Source organism: Nicotiana attenuata, chromosome 1, assembly GCF_001879085.1.
Source record: "Nicotiana attenuata strain UT chromosome 1, NIATTr2, whole genome shotgun sequence".
Classification (NCBI taxonomy): Eukaryota; Viridiplantae; Streptophyta; class Magnoliopsida; order Solanales; family Solanaceae; genus Nicotiana; species Nicotiana attenuata.
The window spans coordinates 6,867,080-6,879,858 of record NC_031989.1 but is presented as its reverse complement, the minus strand read 5'-3'; the positions used below and the strand labels follow the sequence as shown (position 1 = coordinate 6,879,858).

At 37.4% G+C, this 12,779-nt stretch overlaps 2 protein-coding genes across 2 annotated transcripts in view; both read right to left on the bottom strand.

The window, feature by feature from the left end:
- The window catches only part of LOC109231041 (B3 domain-containing protein At4g34400-like), a 4,845-nt gene extending 4,057 nt beyond the window's left edge, over positions 1 to 788 (bottom strand). The window contains exon 1 of the mRNA XM_019396610.1: positions 504 to 788. Coding sequence (XP_019252155.1) covers positions 504 to 575 — 72 coding nt within the window. The 5' untranslated portion in view covers positions 576 to 788. The remainder of the gene's footprint in view (positions 1 to 503) is intronic.
- On the bottom strand, positions 1,388 to 6,028 carry LOC109239924 (B3 domain-containing protein Os11g0197600-like). The gene is made up of 5 exons (XM_019406531.1): positions 5,928 to 6,028; positions 2,847 to 3,779; positions 2,299 to 2,701; positions 2,021 to 2,217; positions 1,388 to 1,906 (listed from the first exon to the last, which is right to left on the bottom strand). Exons 1-5 carry the CDS (start codon positions 6,006 to 6,008, stop codon positions 1,616 to 1,618), a joined length of 1,905 nt encoding a protein of 634 aa, XP_019262076.1. The 5' UTR covers positions 6,009 to 6,028; the 3' UTR covers positions 1,388 to 1,615.

The window sequence follows — 12,779 nt, the reverse complement described above, 5'->3', positions numbered from 1 at the left end:
AGGGGGGGAGGGTGGTTGGAGACCCCGAATAGTTTAAGTAAAAAACTGACCAAAAAATAATAGTTTAGGAGGATTTTAGGGTTTTAACTCTTAAGAAAAATATAATATGTGATAGCAAAGTTACATCTTTATAACCTTATCCGTATCTAATGCTGATTTACATCTTACTCATAAAGGCGGATCAATCGTGTAAGGTATGGGTTCATCTGAATTTAATAGTTTAAGCTCAAATCATATATATTCATAACAAAACTCACTAAATAAGTACAATAAATAAACAGATCTCGAACCCAATAAATTAAATTGGCGATAGATTCACAAACCGAAATCATAACGTTAAATACGTCTTTTTACTTCCCCTTCCCCTATTCATGGCCCACATCTCCAATAAAAAAAAGGGCATTAGAAACCAAAAAGATTTCTAAAAAAGAGTGGCAAAAACCCTTTATCAAATACTTGAAAATAAAAGGGGGAAAAAACGATGAGAGGGAAAGAACAGTTACCAGCTTCTGGGAGCTGTTCTCTGGGTAGAAGAATTTGAAGAAGCCTTTTTCCATTTTCTTAGCATCATCCATCTCACCCTCCTCTTTCTTTTCTCTATATAACAAAATTGCTTTTTTTTTTTTTTAAAGTTTACCTTAACCTTGTAACTAGGCTAGAAAACTGAAACCGTGTGGACAAGTAAAGATTTTTGTAATCTGAATAGTGATTACATAAATTTTTAGATTTGTCATAGAGCATTTGTTTCTTTCTCAAGTAATAAATGTAGAAATGTGAGGAATTATTGTGTATGAGCAGGGATTTTCCCATTTTGGATTGAAAAATTCAGCTAGTTTTTTTCAAGCAGCATTGCAAAAAATGGAACTCCATTATTTTTTTTCATTATATTGCAATAATTCAGTCAATGCGACAATGCCAATCCTTTTCACGTTAGTAATTCAAAACGCGTAACAAGTAACTATCATCTTTTGCAATTAGTGAAAACTCTGTTTAGCTTTTTATCAGTTTATAGGAAAACGTTTTCTGAAATATCATGGTAGGTAGATTACATTCATAGCAATATTTCTTTTTTGGCCATTATCCTCAAAAAGACTCTCCCATTAAAAGAAGAAAAAAAAAGAGCACATTTAAATCTCACTCATCTTTGACTAAATTACTTTTGTAAATTTTGTTCAGAATTTTATAAAGTCTAGTTATTAAATGCCCTACGGAGCTGATAAATTTAAAAATTAAAAGCTCAAAGCTAAGCATCCGCAAATCGCAGGGATTAGTCGTCCTGAATTAGATAAGTGCTTGACCAGAAGAATTGTGTGAAATAAGTGAATACATCAGACTTGAGCCATTCTTGATTGATTTAAACAAAACAATTCATTCAATACAACTTTAACTCCGTGAAGACTATACTAGTAGTGAAGAAGTAGAGAGAACCTTGGTTGTTGAATAATGGAAAAAATGAGAGAAAAAAGATGCACAAAAAAAGGGGGCAGAAAGAACATCAAGAAAATAACCTCTGCATTTCGACTATGGACATGTTAACAGCTAGATTTCCAAGGCTCCAATTGGAAAAAAGAGGAAGAAGACCATTATACAGAAATGACAGATAGAGAGTATTTGTTCAGATAGCTACAAGTGTGTCAATTTGTTGAGTTTTCTTCCGTGTAGCACGAAATATATGCACCTTCAACATAAGTTCATCAGCCCGAATGTCGTTGATCAACTCAAAGACACAAGTATCTCCTACCAGTAAATCATTATCTCTAACAAATTTCACCCATCCTTTGCTTAGAAACATCATAGTTTTCCTCCTAACGCAATGTGTATTCCACTTATTGCCATCAGGATCTTGAAGTTCAACTGGTACTGAAGTCTTTGGCATATAATCTTGAACAAATTCAGGTGGTATATACTGCAGAATAGGACAAATTGCAAAGTAAGAACATATTGAGATATAAAAGCAGTTTACGGCGAAAAAAGTGAGACCTTTAGTTTAATGTATAGGTAGAACCGTAGAAAGGCTCACCAGAATATAGTTCCGTACTACATTATATACTCCAAGAGTCGTCACGAAGTAAGGATTTGCTGGCATTAACATTTTGGCAGCATTAATGGCCATGTTTGCTTCTGCAGCCCTTGGTCGCCCTCTTTTGCGAGGATTATAAGGCCTTCCCCGCCCTATAGATTTCTCCTGTTGCTGGCTGGTGAATGATGTCTTTGTATCTGCGATTCATCAAATTAATTCTCAATGTGATACGGATAAGTTTTCGAGCTTACAATTTTCTGTTGGAAAAACAAACTAACCGTTCTTGCAATTGCTTCTATTTGAAGATACAGGTCCGAATGCATCTGAAGTCTCCGTATGCTTACTTTCGTTGAACTGAATACAGTTTCTTCCAATAGAAAGTGTTGGTTCAGATACGCTACAAGTGTGTAAGTTTGTTGAATTTTCTTCCACCCTAGAGCGAAATATGTGCACCTTCAGCATAAGTTCATCAGTCTGAAGGTCCTTGATCAACTCAAAGACACAAGCATCTCCTACCAATAAACCATTATCCCTGACAAATTTAAACCATCCTTCGCTTAAAAACAGATGCATTTTCCTCCTAATGCAACGAGCTTTCCACTTATTTCCAGCAGAATCTTGAAGTTCAATTAGTTCTGAAGTCTTTGGCATATACTCTCGGACAAAATCAGCTGGTATGTTCTGCAGATTATGACAACTTGCTAAGTATGTGTCAAGAAGAATGTGATGAGATTAATATACATGAGTTTGAACATATTGAGATACAACGCAGTTCACAGTGAATAAAATGACACCTTTAGTTTAATGTATAGCTACAAATGCTCACCAGAATACGGTTCCGTACTACGTTATATTCTAAAAGAATCTGCATGAAGTAAGGATTTTCCGGCTTGAACATTTTGGCGGCATTAATGGCCCTGTTCGTTTCTGTTGCTTTTGCTCGTCCTCGTTTGTGAGGCCTTCCACGCCTTACAGATTTCTCCCATTGTTGGCCAGTGAATGATTTCCTTGTATCTGCAGTTGGTTCTATTTGAATATACTGGTCCAAGTGTATCTTATGCTTACTTTCATTGAGCTGAAGTATATCGTTTTTACTTCCCACTTGTGCATCATCTTGATTAGTCACACCTCCAGTTACCACTGCAGAATATATAGGAGTATCCATATTTTGCTGAACTAATTTCCCCACAAGTGGCTTAGTTAAATTGCTACCGCCCGATATGTTTAAATTCTTCTTATTTAATACCCGTCCCTCGTCATGCAATTTGTTTGTTCTGCTTCTTGTATCATAGAAATGCCGAAATTTACTCCTAGGTAAAATTTTACATCTTTTGGCTCTAGATGACTTAGCTGAACTCTCTGGTCCTTGCTCAGTTTCCAAGGGATCCACAATTTCAACAGAGCTTTCGTCCTCTTTATCATCACCAACGCAGCAGATTATTTCCTTCCCGTAAGACAGGCTCTGACTAATGGCACCTAATTTAGCATTACCATGATCCTTACATTGATAATCAATCTCAGTAGCGTTGAGGTCAAATATGTGAACATTGAAATGTGAGTTCTTCCCATATTTGAAGAGTAAAAAGTACCAACGCCCGATAGAATGATGTTCCATAAATTCTCGCCAACTATCATGAAGCCAAATCATTTTACCAGACTTCTTCACACTCACACACCAAAAATCATCAGTCGGAACAATAAGCTTGACAGTGTCAAGGAGTTCATCTCCATGTTCCTGGACAAAGGGATCTGGCATGCGCTGCACCCAGAAATAATAACAAACATAGATTTGTATAAAGTCAGAAAAGAATGAAGTACTAACAACTTATGGCACAAAATGGTGGGGTGGCAATTGTAATCTTAATTAGAAATATAGAATAGAAAACTCATACATCAGATTTTTCTCAGTTTCAAATGGAGTGATTATCCACCAGCAAGCAGAAAAAACGTTCTTACCTGAAAGCAGGAGATGAGAGACTACAAGAGCAATGACTGACAATCCCGGGCATATAAAAGTTTGAGTGCAATAGTGTAATGAAAAGCCAAAGAATAGCAGATTTGCTATATATACTGAAGTATCAATATATGAAATGATGCCACGAGTATCTCTAGTTTCTGTTTTTTTTATGAACTATAGATTATCCATTCTTTTCTTTGTTGAAAAAGGTAGAAGTACGCAATTCAATATAACTTAAGGAAAGGTTGAACAACTCCTTGAAGAAGTACTGACAATGTTACTTGTGCAGCATCAAATTCTGTCAATAGAATGACGTTTTGTGCATAAAATCTTCATCATTTTTTAAGTCTTCATCATTGCGAAAATAAACAAAGATCTTTGTGCAGTTGTTAAATTAAAATGTAAGAGGAAATTTCAAAACCTCCAGTGACCTATGCTAGACGATCATTACAGAGGCAATCTTAGAGAAAAGATGACAGCAATGATACAGAGTGGTCAGTGCTCATGCTCATACATGTTGTCTGACCCTTCTACGTGATAACATGAGTGACTCAAACTATCATAAAAGAGAATTTCTTCAACCACGGTTTCATGATAAAGGTTTGCTTAGGGGTCATAAAGAACTAGAAAAATTATGTTCGGGTTATTCTCTGCATAGCCTAATCAGCTTGCTTTTTCCGGCACAAAATTACAAAATTTCCATCAATCACCATACTCTAAGTTGTCACAACCTAATACTAATCTCTACGACCAAGTAAGCAAATAAGAAAAGAAAAAATTGGAAAAATATAAATCAAGGAACTTTTCTGCCAGCAAAATATAGGAGTTCAGACATGTTTCCACTCGTTCCCGAACTTTTGCCTTCATTTACACTATTGAATAAGGCAAAAAGGGATGACCAATTGAACATCATCAATTCTCATTTAGGTGCAGGACATCAATTCAAGAACCATGATATATTCACTGCAAAAGCTGAAGATTTAATGTTTAAAGGTCTTTTATAGAACATTATCAGAGACAAACACCACCTTAGTCCTCCTAGTACTCCGATGTACACATCGCCATATTGAATTCAAAGTGTACAGTACAATGTCTTATGCATCAACATGACAAATGATAGTATAATCATCTGTCAGCCCATGAATTTTCTTATGTAGGATCATTGTTTCACTTATGTACACAAATTGAAAATATTTCGCTATTTCTAATTAGAATCATTGCAATGAATGTGCAGCCAATGCATATGCACCTATGATTTTTGGTCGACCTCATACATAGTTGAAGTATATATTTATGCTTTGTTCCCACTGATTGTGCACCCACTAACTTCTGATTTTCAAATTTTGGATCCACCTCTGAGAATCATTGGCTTACATGTGGAGTATAGTAGTTTCAAACCATCTAAATATTCTACTGATCAAGACACACAACTAGAGGCGGAGCCACGATTTGAAGTATTCTAATTTTTTTAAGTGATTGGGCTCTAAATTAATTCTTTGTACATAACTTAACGATTTTTTAAGACAAATAAAGGATTTGCACAAAAGTTATTAGGTTCAGGCGAACCCGTATCTAAAGGGCTAGCTCCGCCCCTGCACACAACCTAAACAAGACATCAAGATTCTAAGCTAATCGTATCGATCGGGATTGTTCATGGGTTCTCAAAAAACGTCCTTTTGTTCATATATTAGTTTATGAGTTTAACTTCTATGCAATAAAATCTTAAATTTTTACAACGATTAGGTCACCTAAAAGATAACTAACTTGTAATTGTCCATGATAAATGAAACTAGTAACTAGTAAAATAAGACGCTCAACCAACCTGCTACTACAACAAATTAACTTACACTATGTATATAACTTAAATCCTTTTGTTTATTTGACTGACTTAGTTGAGGGTTTGAGTGGCAAATTAAAGGGGCGGAGTAGTACAATTGAGTGAGAACTTACAAGTTGGCCGTCATCAATGACGGAAGGCTCAACGATCACGTAGAAACTGGCGGACGAGTAGGAGTAGGTTCTGGGTTCCATCCTCACGGCGTTTGCACTAATTAACGATTTCCCGGTTGACAAATTGGCAGAGAAAAGAGCATTGACCATGCAGGCAAGTGTCAATGTTATAACTTGATTGTAGGGTAGCAGACTTTTCGGCTTCGTAGAATATATTTCCCATAAATAACAAAATATTATTCTAAATACTTATGACACTAATGTTATTTACATAATTTTTCCTTGACTAAGAGTTTTTTTTTCAAGTCCTTAAAATTAAGATAACGCTTAACTGTTTGTGTATTATGATGCTTTCAGTTATGTTAATTTAATACATAATTACACTCGTGCATTTGTTAGAAATGAATGCGCATGAAAGCCGTCAAAAATTAAAACAAAATAAATTTGACACATGGCACGCAAAGATTGGCGCATGATTTGCACTTCTTCTTTTGAAATTGAGGATGGCAAGGAAAGTACTTATCATATTTCTAACAAATATAGGGTAATAGGGGTCATAGGACTCTCAGAAAGTATAAGGGTAATTATATATTATCCCTATTATTATACATATATAATACATAAGTTATGCATATATTATACATCCATCAACTATTTCTAGTTTAAATGGTTGAGTGTGTAGCTATTTGGGTTCAATTTTAAATATGTACTACGAGTATATGTGTGATGACCCGATAGATCATCTAGAGTTTTAACCTTAATTCGGTATTTCGAAGCCTCCAATAGCTTCTTCAAGCCTTCCTTGATTTGCATGCGCAGTCCGGGTATTTTTTCGGAAGGCTTTTATGTGAAAAAAAACTGATTAAAATGTGAATTTGTGCCTTAAAGTCCATATGAGTCGACTTCGGTCAAAATTTTAAGCAAACAGATCCGGATCTGTATTTTGATAGTTCCGATGGGTCCGTATAATAATTTGGGACATGGGCGTATGCCCGGAATCGAATTCGGAGGTCCCTAACTCGAGTTATCGCATTTTGTCAAAAATTTGAAGTCTAAAGGTTTAAAGAATTTAATAATTTGAACAAAGTTTGACTTTATTGTTACCGGGTCCAGATTTTGATTTCGGAGCTTAGTATATGTTCAATACTATATTCATGACTTGTCTGCAAAATTTGGTAAAAACGGAGTTAGTTTGACGTGATTCGGACGTCCGGTTTTTATAATTGAAATTCTTAAGTTTCATTGAAAATTTCATTTGATTTGGTGTCTAATTCGTGGTTCTAGGTGTTATTTTTGCGATTTGATTGCGCGAGCGAGTTCATGTGATATTTTTGGACTTGTGTACATATTTGGTTTGGAGCCACGAGGCCTCGAGTGAGTTTCGGATAGGCTACAGAGTGAATTTGAACTTAGAATTCATAGCTGATGCATTGTGTTTCTGGTATCTGTTGTAGATCTCGCATTTGCGAGCCTGGGCATGCCTGGGGGTCCTCGTATTTGCGAGGTAAAGTTCGCATTTGCAAACTTGCCAGTTCCGCTTTTGCGAAGGCAGAGTCGCATTTGCGACTCAGCATATTATTGATGATCTTCGTATTTGCGAAGAACAAGTCCGCATTTGCGAGGGCATCAGGGTTCGCATTTGCGATCAATTTATCGCAATTGCGATTACTAGGATTCTGAGAGGAGTTCGCAATTGCGGCCTCTTTCTCGCAATTGCGAACAAGATATTGCAATTGCGATATCTGCAGTTGGGTAAAAGCTAAGTTGGATGGGATTTTCCTCATTCTTTCAAATTTTCAACCCTAGAAACCTTAGAGGCAATTTTTCCAAGAACTTTTCTTCCCCAATTCATTGGTAAGTGATTCTAACCTACTTTCTTTCAATTTTCCATTACATTTCATAAGATTTCAACCTAAAATCTAGGATTTTCATGGTAGAAATTGGGGATTTGGGTAGAATTATGGATTTTTGCAAAATTAGAATTTAGACATCAAATTGAGGTCGGATTTCAAAACAAATTACATAACCGGGCTCGGGGGTGAATGGGTTTGGGTTTGGTCCGAATTTCGGGTTTGGACAAAACGGGACCGGGAGTTGACTTTTGTTCACTTTTTAAATAATGACCTAAATTGAATTCCTTTCATTCGTGGGTAGTTCTTAAGGCTTATTTTGAATCATTTGGTTGTTAAATTGCTAGATTCGATTGGTTCGGAGGTTTGTTCGAAAGGCAAAGCCGTGATTGAGCTTTGAGTCAATTTTGGAGCGAGGTAAGTGTTGAGTTTAACCTTGATTTGAGGGAATTAGGAACCCTCAGACTATGTGCTATGTGAATTTCATGTGTTGCAACGTATATGCGAGGTGACGAGTGCTTATACGCCGTCGAATTACTTGTTTCCCTGATTTTCCGCTTTCCCTTAATTACTTCCTTCCACGCCTTAACTTTTATAAGCTTTAAATGCCTCACATGCCTTATTTGATACTTGTTAATCATTGTTTCTCGTGTTAAAGATGTTAGACATTTCTATGTTTGCATGACTTGGTGCTATTTGCCTTAATTGACTTACTCGCACCTTTTAAATGTTATCTACTGGACTTGTCTTGCCTTGTGATATTACATATGTGAATTCTCAATTTGGTACTCCTTTCTGATTCAGCTTAATATCATCAATCGTAGAGGTTCTTGTGGTTTGAGTTACTGATTTGATTATACTCATTGAATATTTAATGCTGATATGGTGGGATCGGGTTGACACCGCAACAGGTGAAAAAGGTGAAAAAGGGTTAATTAATACGGTGAAATAAGGGTCAATTTGTACTGATATGGTGGGATCGGGTTGCACGCCGCAACAAGTGAAATAAGGGTGGATTGATACGGTGAAATAAGGGTGATGTTTCATACTTCAATACCACACAAGAGGGGGGGTGATTTGTGTGGTACCCAATTTTCGCTTAACTTGATTATAGAAGGACCCGGTTCTTCTATATGTTCCAACTACTAATGTTTGCGGAATAATAAGTAAAGAAAATAAAGAACACAGAGAATTTTACGTGGAAAACACCTGGCTCAAAAGGTGAAATAACCACGACCTACTACTTAATAGGATTTTCCCAAACTTCCACTAAAATCACTGAGCCAAAAACTGCATTTGCAAAAACTCTTTTGTAAACCTAGGATTAACTCTAATCCCGTTGTGGCACACAGCCTCAACTGTTGCGACAACTTCAAGTTAACTTTAACTTGAATACTCTAAGTACCTAATATAATTGCTTCTATAAAAGCTGAAAGGTACAATGTAAAATCACCTACTACAATTGAACTAGAATAAAAGGTAGACACTTGAAAATAGTTCTTCTATCTTGTTCAATTAGCTTCAGGATTGCACGCTTGAATCCCACATAAATTGCTTGCAAAATTGCCTTGCTATTTTGCTCTCAATTCACGTTTAACTTCTGCTTATGTACATTACCTGTAAAAGAGAACAATACTGATATTTAATAGGTTAGTAATTAGAGATTGACTGGGATACAGACGCTACTCTTCTATGGTAGAAGAGTTCTAGTTGATCTCATACTCTAACACCATCCTCTTCCTAAATTGTGTTCTCTTCGTGTAAGGAGTCTTTCTCTCCTTATCCAATATGCAACCTTTTCGATCAGATCAGGAGATATTACTTCTGATAAGTTAGATTTATCTCCTTTACGTGCATCTCACATGCTTGGGTTGATCATGACTGTGCTTCACAAGATGGACCTGGTCCATGTCTGAGTTCTTTTGTCACTCTTCAAAACTACACCTTTACTTGGGCCAACAAATTCCCCCTTTTTGATGATGACAAACTCTGTGCTTTTTACTTACTTGGACCCTGTAAGAACTCAGCTTAACCATCAACACAAAGTTAGAAAATTCACTTATCATCAAGGACGGATTAATTAGGTTATAAATATCACTTATTCAGAATATGTAAAGCACAATATCTCTTCCCCCTTTTGGCATCATCGAAAAGTTGCATACACAAAGTGTGAGTCCCAGATTTTAATAAGTACTCATGTCCACTGGGGCAACTGCAAGTGCAATCATGGATTAATCATCAGTAATCAAGAAAACATATTTAAACTATGAAGGAAATATTAACATTTAATCAAGAGCAAAAACAGTAGATATCATTGATTGAAGATATGTTGCTACCACAATCCACAACCAGAAAGCAAAAATATTCAAAACATGAGCAAAAAGAAAGAAAAATCCCTAATCCGGGTTACTGAAGGTACTAGACAGGTTCAGGCGATAAAGGCTGGAATTCCTAAGGCTTGGGAGAGTTAGAGGGTTGGTTTTGGGCTTGGAGAAGATTCAGCATATAGTGAAGAATTCCATCATTCTTCTCCTTTTTCCTTGGTAAGCTCAGTTTTGAGAGCATCCCTCTCAGATTCCACCTCTGCCACACGAGCCTTTAGCCTAGCTATCTCAGCATCCTTGGCTTCACTTTCCTGAACAAGAGCCCTGACTTTACTGTTGATAGGTGTCTTCTTGGATGAACCAGGTTCATTTGGGATGCATTGACTAAATAATCACAAGCAAGCTAAGTATTAATGCCAAAGTAATCCTTGCTTGTGGCCATTTCCCATTCTTCAGAGGCACATTGCACCTATCCAGAACTGTAGTCAGAATAAAGCCATAGGGGTAGCATGAGTCTTGGAGCCATTGATAACCCTGTCCAGTAGCTTGATGATGAATGCAGGACAGTTAATTTGCCTACCACTTTCAAGGCACTCCATCAGAACTAAGTCCATATAATTTGCAATATGCCTTCTCTCCTGCCTGGGCAGTAGGCACTTGTTGACAAACTCAAAAATGACTTTGTAATGTGGCTTCATTTCACTCTTGTGCACAAACTTGGCCTCATTCACTTCTTCAACATCACAAAATCTCCTAGTGATTGTAAGGGCAGACGGAAGGGAATCCAGACTTGGCCATCTCTGTCTGGTGTAATCATCATATCCCTCAGCAGGGATGTCTAGAATCTCTCCCAGTTTCTCAGCATCAAATGTCACTTGAACTCCTTTGACTTTGCTTGTAACTCTGCCATCTTTGACTTCAGCATTTTCCATGAATTCAATGATTTCATTTCTGGTCAATCTCCCATCCATCTGAAGGACCATGTCCTTCCAGCCCTGAGCAGCTAAGGTGTCAACCAAATGAACCATTCCTGGTTCCACCAAATCTTTCAGTAATCTTCCCTTCAAAATTTTCCTTTAGTCAAACTTGGCAAGCTTGTCTTGTTCACCATCGGACTCATTTTCTTTTTCACCACTCCATTCCTCATCTTCAGAAACTCTAACTTGTTTACTTTTTACTACAGACCTTGTCCTCTTGGCCAAAGAAGGTTCAGCAGCCTTAGACACAGAGGAAGACTTCTTGGAAGAAGTCTTGATCTTTTTGGGCTTGGGGGTCTGAACCTCCACTGTTCTAACTTTCTCCTGATGGACCTGTTCCATCTCCTCAACATCAACAGCTTCTGAGGATTCTGCAACCTTACCTTTTCCTTTATCCATCCTTTTCTTCTTACTTTTAGCCAAAGCCTATTGTAGTTCTCTCTCACTCTATTTCACCCCGCTTCTTGTTGCTCTTCCCTTTGGCAAGGGAGTTTCAGTAGTTGTTGGGGAGGAAGCCTTTCATTTCTTGGAAGGTTTAGCAGCACTGGAGGGTTTTGTTGTGGGAGTTCTCCTTTTCTTTGGATCATAACTTGCACCTACCTTTTTCAAAAGTTCTGCTAGGGTCTCTTCAATTGATGAACCAGGTTCATCTCCTTGTGAGCTTAGATTAACTAGCCCCTCAGCAGCCTTCCCTGAACCGCTTCCCCCTTACTTCTTGCCACTTTCTTCAACATTGTCTTGTGCAACCCCACAAATGGCAGGTACAGACACTCCAGCAGTGGGTGAATGATCAACCACTCCTTTCCCTTTTTCCTTCACGTTACCACATTCACCCTCTCTCTCTTTTTCTTTTTCAGATTTCTTTTTACCTTCACCCCTTCCTAACCCAGGTAGTTCCACATCCCTTATAGGTCCAACAAACACAAACCTATTTTCTAAATTTTTAGCCAAAGAAAAACTTACCTTAGAAGGGGATTTCTGAGCCTTATCAGAGTCAGAAGGCCCAGGTCCTTCCCCCTCACTGGCGAATTTGAACGAGTCAGACTCAGAGTTAGAATCAAAATCTTGGGCGCGGCTTGCCTTTAATTTATCATTTAATTTCTTTGAAAGAGCACCAGAAGCAACCGTTTTGCGAGCACGCATTTTTACTCTCCTTCACCTGGGTTGGGAAGTCGTGCTAGGTGGAGGAGGGGTAGATGAATCAGAGGGAGTAGGCTGTGGAGGAGTTCCAGGGTTGTCTTATGGGTTCGACATTGTAGCTTATTGCTGGAGAGAATTGGTGAGTTAAACCTTTGGAGAAGAATGCAATTGAGAATGAGGAAGGTTTTTTGACGGTTTTGAATTATGAGGATGGCGGGAAGTAATAATGATTTAAAGAGAAAGACTCATTTAATGGATAACGGTAGCTTTAGCAGTCAATTAGAGGTCAAATCAACCTGAAACTGCAGGTTGAACGAACGGTTAAGCTTCCCTAGATTTTAGGCAATTTTCGTGGTTAGAATTCTAATGAGGACGGAACTGGTTCAAAAACAAACGGATAGAATTTTCTAAGGAGTTGAACAATTGTAGGACTTCTGCTCATGATTTAAATATTTATATTTCTAATTATGCAGAGTATAGAAAACATACCTTGGCATTCAGATGAACTAATACTGATGAACCAGGTTCTTCATTTAGAATTCTCTTGACCATGCCTCAATT

What these genes read in the sequence shown, in the direction of transcription:
- LOC109239924 (XM_019406531.1), bottom strand. Translation starts at nt 6,008, where the DNA reads ATGGAACCCAGAACCTACTCCTACTCGTCCGCCAGTTTCTACGTGATC. An exon ending in TAGAAGCAATTGCAAGAACG is followed by an intron (nt 2,218 to 2,298) that starts GTTAGTTTGTTT and finishes GATGAATCGCAG; the next exon opens with ATACAAAGACATCATTCACC. An exon ending in TAGTACGGAACTATATTCTG is followed by an intron (nt 1,907 to 2,020) that starts GTGAGCCTTTCT and finishes CCTATTCTGCAG; the next exon opens with TATATACCACCTGAATTTGT.